The 8,984-nt window shown below is 43.6% G+C and overlaps 2 protein-coding genes across 4 annotated transcripts in view; both read left to right on the top strand.

The window, feature by feature from the left end:
* The first annotated feature begins 3,379 nt into the window (after positions 1-3,379).
* On the top strand, positions 3,380-4,681 carry LOC138026933 (uncharacterized). The gene has a single exon (XM_068874404.1). It carries the CDS (start codon positions 3,380-3,382, stop codon positions 4,523-4,525), a length of 1,146 nt encoding a protein of 381 aa, XP_068730505.1. The 3' UTR covers positions 4,526-4,681.
* A 3,823-nt stretch (positions 4,682-8,504) lies between these two features.
* The window catches only part of LOC138026932 (uncharacterized), a 2,188-nt gene continuing 1,708 nt past the window's right edge, over positions 8,505-8,984 (top strand). For all 3 annotated transcript variants that reach the window (XM_068874401.1, XM_068874402.1, XM_068874403.1), the window contains exon 1: positions 8,505-8,984. This exon is cut by the window's right edge and continues 17 nt beyond it. In XM_068874401.1, the coding sequence (XP_068730502.1) occupies positions 8,720-8,984 (265 nt within the window). In that variant the 5' untranslated portion in view covers positions 8,505-8,719.

Below are 8,984 nucleotides of genomic sequence, written 5' to 3'. Positions count from 1 at the left end.
TGCCGATTTGAAAGATGAATTTTTGTTCCAGATTCTTGCGGCTTTCCGTCGTACCTAGATGTAGGGAAAGGCCGCAGATAGCCATGTGTTTTTTGGAGTGGTTAGGCAGATTAAAATGGCGAGCGACTGGCTTAGATGCATCCTTGTCATTCTTCTCAACATCGCGAAGGTGTTCGCGGAATCGGTCACCTAGTCGTCTACCTGTCTCACCAATGTATAATTTATTGCATAACGTACAGGTTATGCAATAAATGACATTTGCGGAGGTACATGTGAAACGATCGGTGATCTTAACAGATCGCTTAGGTCCCGATATCTTGCTAGTGTTAACAATAAAAAGACAAGTTTTGCATCGTGAGCGCGCGCATTTGAAAGTGCCTGGTTGCGCGTTGGTTTTGAGCGCGGTTCTAACTAAAAAGTTGCCTACGTTTTTGTCGCGTTTGAATGAAATAAGTGGATAGTGATTCACACAGTTATTTGTTGTATTCATCGTCACATCCATCACATGTCAAGAACTCCATTCCTTATTCTCAATTTCTTAGACTTCGACGTCTATGTAGTGATGACTCCGATTTTTCCAGCAAATCAGAGGAGATGTGCCAGTTCTTCGAAAAACGTGGCTATCCTGTCTCTGTGGTCAAAGCGGGCCATCATCGCGCCCAACAATTTGATCGACAGTCGTCACTACAAACGTCACAGAAAGATAAGAATGACAGAATTCCATTCACCCTCACTTTCCATCCTCATAATCACGCAGTCAAAAGCATCATTCTTAGTAATTTTAAATTACTCCAAAATGATCCCGAGACTGGTAGAATCTTTTCGCAACCTCCACTTATTTCATTCAAACGCGACAAAAACGTAGGCAACTTTTTAGTTAGAAGCGCGCTCAAAACCAACGAGCAACCAGGCACTTTCAAATGCGCGCGCTCACGATGCAAAACTTGTCTTTTCATTGTTAACACTAGCAAGATATCGGGACCTAAGCGATCTGTTAAGATCACCGATCGTTTCACATGTACCTCTGCAAATGTCATTTATTGCATAACCTGTACGTTATGCAATAAATTATACATTGGTGAGACAGGTAGACGACTAGGTGACCGATTCCGCGAACACCTTCGCGATGTTGAGAAGAATGACAAGGATGCATCTAAGCCAGTCGCTCGCCATTTTAATCTGCCTAACCACTCCAAAAAACACATGGCTATCTGCGGCCTTTCCCTACATCTAGGTACGACGGAAAGCCGCAAGAATCTGGAATAAAAATTCATCTTTCAAATCGGCACCCTTAATCCTCACGGTATTAACGAACGCTTTTCATTTAACTAATATATTCCTACTTTTCACGTTGCCATGTTACCACCAATAGCGTAGCTCCTACTCTACTATAAAAACTACACGTAACCCATAATCCCTCTATTCGCTCTGACGAAGGGCTAACTCTCGAAACGTCAGCTTTTAGAATCTCTGTACGGTGGTCAATTTACATTATCAACTCCGTTGATAAACCAAATTTTTAATTCCATTATTCAGCCTATTTATTTCAACTGCAAACATAATTAACACTAGCAATTTTCCAATACCATGACAATGACTTTCTTATGTTGCGTTGAACGTGCCATAAGATTTTCCTGAAAGAAATAAACACAAGGTCTACAAAAAACTTGTCAAAAAATTTGGTTTTCAATCTGTAACGGTAGACATGCCATTCGTCTGAACACCGTCACAATTTTTACTGGGTTTTATTTAGGGCTACCAGGAGCTCGTGTCCTAGGGATACGTATCGCTTGCTGCGTTCTCAGTTACAGAGTATCAGGGAGCTTAGCTTGCGCGTTTGTGAGACGCGGACGGCAACCGGAAGAGGACATTTCTCGTACCAGGACAGTGGTGTCTCCAAGATTTTTATACGAATAATTTCTAATGGAGAAAAGATACTTAGCAATGTAAATGTGGTTGTCTCATTCCGGCGTTCCGTGTTTAAGTATTCCGGCGTTCCGTGTTTAAGTATTCCGGCGTTCCGGGTTTAAGTATTCCGGCGTTCCGTGTTTAAGTATTCCGGCGTTCCGTGTTTAAGTATTCCGGCGTTCCGTGTTTAAGTATTCCGGCGTTCCGGCGTTCCGGCATTCCATCATTCCGGCATTCCGTGTTTAAGTATTAGCCCTTTCGCCCTCAGTTTACAACACTGTTTCCCAAGCGGTGATATGTCGGCAACACGTGTTTTGATACTTGGCCATTCCTTTATTCGCCGTATACGCGAATATTTAGGGCGGAATGCTGCTCTCGATGCTAACTTGAATATTCTCGAAGACATAGAGTTAAAATGGCACGGGGTCGGGGGAAGAACAGTCCTTAAGACTGTTCAATTTGATCTTTCTGTGGTTGCACGGTTCAAGCCTGACATAGTTATCTTACAGCTAGGAACTAACGACTTAAGCCATCTTTCTCCGGTGAACGTTGGCTCAGCAATTGAAGACCTTACCAGGTCCCTCCATGATTCGCTTAAAGTCAAATGTATATGTGTCTGTCAAACTATTTATCGAATGGGGGCTCCTACCTTTAACAAGAACGTAATCCTCTTAAATCGGTATTTAAAAGTAGTGCCAGAGCCCATGCCATATGCAATGTTCTGGAGCCATAAAGGGTTTTGGAGAGCAAGAACTAAATTTATGACCCATGACGGGATACATTTAAACGCCATTGGTCAGTACAAGCTCTATCGTAGTTTGAGGGGGCAGTTCTACGTTGCCTACAATCGTTATAGCTGCACATTGGGCAAATTTAAGTCATGTAACAAATTTGAAACAACTTCTTATCTATACTGTCCCCCTTGCCCAGGCATTTTATGGTTTTTATTTTACTGTCTTAAGATTTGCCAGTTCCGTTTTGTTTTAAGCCAAGCCGAATTGTCAGTTGTTGTTTGTTTTAACAGCCCCTGTTTGTTGTTTGCCGTTGGGTTTTACTCCCACGAGCAATGGCTGTGCTTGTTCGGTTCCTCTGAACCATGGTTGGCACGTCCAACGAGCATTTATGCCTTTGGCGATAATTTATTATATGCTTACTCCTGCCATATGAGTGTACAATTCTTTGACCGCCTCTTTACGAGTGGTCCAATGCACTCGGCACAGGCGGTAATGCATTGTTTTTGGGAACTTGGCTTTTTTCTCTTTTTCTCTTTTTCATCCGGTTACATATCATTGCTCATAAACCAGATTTAAGGAAAACCTGTGGAACTGCCCCACCTCAACTGTGACCAAAAATTTAGGATGGAATTTCATCATGTCATCTTACGCCGTATTCCTTCTCATCAATTTTCTTTCGAAATCAAACAGCATTCCATGGTATTTAATTACCTAATTTTACCTGTTATCAATAAGTCATGCCTCCTAGGAAGCGTACGGCACAGCCATCAAGGACAGGCCGCCAAACACGTTCTAAGCGAGTGCGGACATCAGAGCTAACTGCAACGGCCCCACCTCTCCCTGAACAAACTAATAACAACCCCGGTTTGGTCTCCTTGGACGTAAACGGTCTCTCCGCCACCATATCGACGACCATCTCGGAAGCGGTGAAAACAGCATTATCTAAGGACAGTCTCACCGAGATCTTGAGACAAAACACGTTTGAGGACAGCACGTCGATTGAAACCACATTAGCAGGACAGTCTCAAGCCGACCTGTCTTCAGATAGCGTCACTTCAGCTGTGAGCAGCCATGTCAGTAGCCTCACAGGTGCAGGTACAAGAAATGATTCTCTGCTTCTGGGGCCCGACAATGTGCAACCTAAACAAATTTTTACTAGCGTGTCAGTAAATCTTAGTTTCCGGGTGGGTTCCAAAATTAAAGCTAAAATCTGGGCTAACGAATATGTGGAATTTGGGGCCTTATTAGAATCCACCCCTGAAATCGATAAGTATGCGTTATCGATGACCCCCTCCTCTGGGCTATCAAAGCAGCCGCGGCTGACCCTTGAGCCGTATCACGCAACAAAGAAGGTTTCCAACATACAACAGTGGGTTTCGGCGTTTAACATTTTTGTCTCGGTCTATACTGAGCGATACCAGAGTGAAACCCCACAATTGATGAAGTATTGCGAGGTAGTCCGTGACATTGCTTTGTCGAACGGGGATTGGCTCTGGTATGACGAACAATTTCGTTATCTGAGGCAATCTGCACCCGATAAATATCCATGGTATCAAATACATTGGGAACTTTGGTTGAGGGCCTCAGCTAATTTTCGGAGATCACAGTCGATCCCCAATAAGCCCCAAACCTCGACACGGCAGCGTTTTCGTTCGAATTTTTTCCCACGAGGCACGTGTTGGACATTTCATGCCGGAAAACACTGCCAAGGGTGTCAGTTCGAACACGTTTGCTATAAATGTGGAGCAAAGCACCCAGCAATTCAATGCTCAGTACAAACCCCTCAACAGCGGTATAGTGGAGTTAAACCAAAAGGAAACTCTACTCAAGTATCAGGCCCTTCACAGCCCGCCAGTAACCCCCGTAAGGGTGGACAGGCTTGAATGCCTCTTACACTGTTATGAGCAAAACAAAAAGCATTTTCTTGTCGATGGTTTCCGTTGTGGCTTTCGTGTTAATTTTGTTGGTGATCGGCTTCCTTTTCAATCTCCTAATCTCAAAAGTGTCCTCGCCCAACCGGAAATTGCTAGAATGAAATTGCGCTAGGAATGCGACGTAGGCCGAATTGTGGGTCCTTTTACAACTCCCCCTTTTGCGAACTTTCGTACGTCTCCCTTGGGCGTTGTACCCAAGAAAGACCCGTCTGAATTTCGTTTGATTCATCATTTATCCTATCCCAAAGGAAATTCGGTTAATGATGCTATTCCTGACTATTGTTCCTCTGTCAAATACGCATCCGTTAGCGATGCGATCACAGCCATTAAAGCCACCGGGGAAGGTTGTTTTGTGGCTAAAACCGACATCAAGTCGGCTTTTCGTATTATACCAATTCATCCTGCCGACTATTCCTTGCTGGGTATGAAGTTCGATAACTTGTATTACTTTGACCGGTGCCTCCCCATGGGTCTTTCTTCTTCATGCAACATTTTTGAAGCTTTTAGTACCGCATTGGAGTGGTTGTCTATTCATCGCCTGGGTGCCTCATCTGTTTTGCACATATTAAACGATTTTTTGTTTATTGCTAAAACCAAAGACCGGAGCGAGGCCGACTTGGGCAAGTTTATTTCTTTATGCCATCATCTAGGAGTACCTCTTGCTCCGGAAAAAACCGTAGGCCCTGACACAGTATTGCAATTTGCAGGCATTACCCTTGATTCGGTGAGAAGAGAAGCGCGTCTACCTGATGAAAAGCTTAAAAAATGCCGCATGCTCTTGCACAATTTTTATAAACGTCGCACAGTGAAGCTAAAAGAACTTCAATCTTTAAAAGGCTTACTAAATTTCACTTGTCAAGTTATTGTCCCGGGCCGTGCTTTACTTCGTCGCCTGATCGATCTTACCAAGGGCGTCCGACAGCCACACCACCATATTCGTTTATGTAAAGACTCGAAACAGGATCTCCTATTGTGGATGCGGTTTTTAGACGAGTTCAACGGTAAATCATTTTTCCTCGAAGATACATGGGAAACGTCGTATACCCTTGAGCTTTATACCGATGCAGCGGGCTCAATAGGCTTCGGGGCTGTCTTTGGTAAGCACTGGTTCGGCGGCGAATGGCCGGTTGCGTGGAAATCTTATAACATTGCAGTTTTAGAGTTATTTCCTATTGTCCTCGCGATACACATTTGGGGACATTTAATTGCTGATAAGTGTGTAATATTCTTTACTGATAACGCTGCCGTTGTTGACATTATCAATAAGCAGACGTCCAAACATCAGAGTGTTATGGTGTTGATCAGGAATTTAGCGCCAAGTTGCCTCAGACACAATGTTTTATTTCACGCAAAAAACACTTTCCCGGGTTTTACAATACTCGCGCCGATTACGAGGGTGCTAATGGGGGTACCCAATTGTCAGTTAACTACTAATTTTTCGGCTAAATGTCAGTTAACTACTATTTTTTTGGCCAATTGTCAGTTAACTGTTAACCCCATTAGCACCCTCGATTACATTTCACGTTGTCAGGTAGCAAAGTTCGAGGAACTCTCACCGGATGTAGACCAGAATCCAACTACAGTGCCCGACAACCTACTGCCCAAGAGTTGGTCTCTAACTTGAGTGGCTTGTTGAGCTCAGCATTAACTAAAGGAGCCCAGAGATCGTATCAACGCTCGTGGGCCGTCTTCCGTCAATTTTATGCCTAATTTTACGGGTCCCCTAACCCCACGTTGCCATTATCTCCTGTCTGTCTCCCCCTTTATATTTCATATCTTTCTTTCCGAAAATTGGCTTATTCTACGATAACTTTACATCTTTCTGCCATTTCTTACGCTCACAAACTCGGAGGATTTTGTGATCCAACCAAATCGTTTTTGATACAAAAATTATTGACAGCCTTAAGTCGTCAAAGACATTCAGATATTCGTTTGCCCATCACAAGACCAGTGTTGCGTGAGCTCGTCCGGTCCCTCGAATACACTAACTCTTCGGCTTTTCAACGCACTCTATTTTCGGTCATGTTTCTTACTGCTTTTTATGGACTTTTCCGAATTGGCGAGCTTTCGACCAAGAGCACCCGTTTTTGCGTGTTCAGTTGTCCAATAGCGAGATCTGCAAATTTTATTGCGTGATGGCCACCCAGGCACGGCTAAGATCAGTATCAGATTATAAACATAATCCTGACCACCGGCCATTTGATATCCTAATTACTCGGGATGATTCTGTCATCTTTTGCCCGGGTAAAAGCCTTCTTAAGTACTGCGAGGTGCGAGGTACTCGACCTGGCCCTCTTTTTTGTAATTCTGATCAGACACCTATTACTGTCTATCAATTTAATACCGAGCTTCAGCGTTGTCTCCAATATTGCGGTTTAGACCTTAGTCGATACAAAAACCACAGTTTTCGCATCGGGGGCGCGTGTCACGCTGCCGACAAGGGTTTTTCTGATGCGCAAATTAGGGCTCTTGGTCGATGGAAATCCGACGCCTTTAAGGTTTATCTTAGATCTGAAAGTATCAATGCCAATTGACTTAAGTTTGAAAGTCCTTCTTCTGTATTTCGTACGTCCTGACAGCTCCGTTGGTCAGACAAGGACTGTTATGTTGCTGTCCTTTCCCGTGTGGCCACTAAAGTAGGACAGTCAGGGGCTGCTACTTTGCGGCCCACTTTTTAACTTTGCAGTATATAGCCAGATATCAAAGTACATCGAAAACTATAAAGGACTTGCTATAATATTGCTTTTCTCATTTGTAATATTTCATAACTGGAGGTTTACTGAAGTCGGTCAGACAGGAGCTGCGACTTCACTTTCCTCCGTTCATCCTTATGTTACCCCTTAAATATCGATGTTTACTTTGTCCGAACCTTCGGCTGACGGTGCCATCGGTCAGGCGGGGGCTGCGGCTTTACTATCTCCCTTAGGTCCTTAAGTACTTTAACTTCTTTGGTTTTTAATTCGTTGCACGTGCTCTTAGATTTTTTATTGAAGCCGGTCAGGCAAGGGCTGCGGTTTCACGCTTGCCTGTTAAGACTACACAGGCCTGTCGCTAGCAATTTCTATATATTATTAGCCACAGCATAATTCTCATAATTCTCGTGTTATCCGACTTCTTTCGCCACGCTAACTCTGCTTTTGCTTGGTGGGGCTGCCACAATCGGTGGCATGTGGCGTCTTTTTCGCCCCACCTTTGCTGAACAATGGTAATCCTGTAAACCACAATTAAGTGTCCTGGATCAAATTCATCCAATTAATGTGTTTAGCTTTATTGCGCATTCTTCATCAAACTTGTGCGACTTCAAGCAGAGTAAAGCGTTTCGTAGAGTCATGCCTCGATATAAAACCAAACATTCTGTGCACGCATAATGTTATTTATGTCGAGCCATGACGGTCAAGCATTAATCCGTAAGCCTGGTATGTGTCAAGTATCACCACTGGAAATAAAGGGGGACGTTCCCTAGAGGATAAAAGATATTTCTCTGCAGCCCTCGTACCGTTGGTATCTCGCGAAGAAAACATTTTCCCGCTCCCCCCATCCCCAGTCACTAGACATCGGATTAATTGCGTACATTTAGTAATGTGGGCGCGTCTTTTTCGCCCCACCTTTGCTGAACAATGGTAATCCTGTAAACCACAATTAAGTGTCCTGGATCAAATTAAAGACGCCACATGTGTGGCCAAATTCATCCAATTAACGTGTTTAGCTTTATTGCGCATTCTTCAGCAAACTAGTGCGACTTCAAGCAGAGTTAGCGTTTCGTAGAGTCATGCCTCGAAATAAAATGTCTTTTTGAAATACTAGAGAGAGAGAAGTTCACTTACGAGTGGAAATATCGACCAATTGACCTTCTGAGCGCTTAACTTTCACGTGTAGTGTCACGTGACTTCCGATGTAAACAAACCCCAAAGTTCGGACATTGGTTTTACCCACGTGTAGTACGTGTACGAACTTCGAGGCGATAATTCAAGTTTCCGTCGATGTAGCCGGTTTTTTCCATGACCTATAGTCTTTAAAATTTGAAAATCGAATAGAACATCCGTTCTCACCCACGCATTGTACGTGGTAGAACCACGAGTCACATATTTTGGTGAAAAAACACCCGAAAGTTCGGACCCTATTATAAGTTACGCTGTAAACAAAATGGTTACGACAAAAAGATGTGCTTATGGTACTTGTAGAAACGATTCCCGATACCCTCGGTCTTGGAAAAGAAATTCAAATGGTGATCCAGTTAAATTTTTCCATTTCCCTGGCGCACATAGACAAAATGAGAGACGGCAAAGGTGGATTACTGCATGTCATCGCGGTGACACGTTCGTTTGTACGAAGGACAGTTATATTTGCAGTATACACTTTGTTGGTGGAAATGGTCCAACAAAAGAGTATCCTGATCCAATATCAGCCA

This window comes from Montipora capricornis, chromosome 12, assembly GCF_036669925.1.
Source record: "Montipora capricornis isolate CH-2021 chromosome 12, ASM3666992v2, whole genome shotgun sequence".
Classification (NCBI taxonomy): domain Eukaryota; kingdom Metazoa; phylum Cnidaria; class Anthozoa; order Scleractinia; family Acroporidae; genus Montipora; species Montipora capricornis.
This window is presented reverse-complemented; position numbering and strand designations above follow the sequence as displayed.

Coding starts and splice junctions, on each gene's coding strand:
- LOC138026933 (XM_068874404.1), top strand. CDS start 3,380: ATGCCTCCTAGGAAGCGTACGGCACAGCCATCAAGGACAGGCCGCCAA.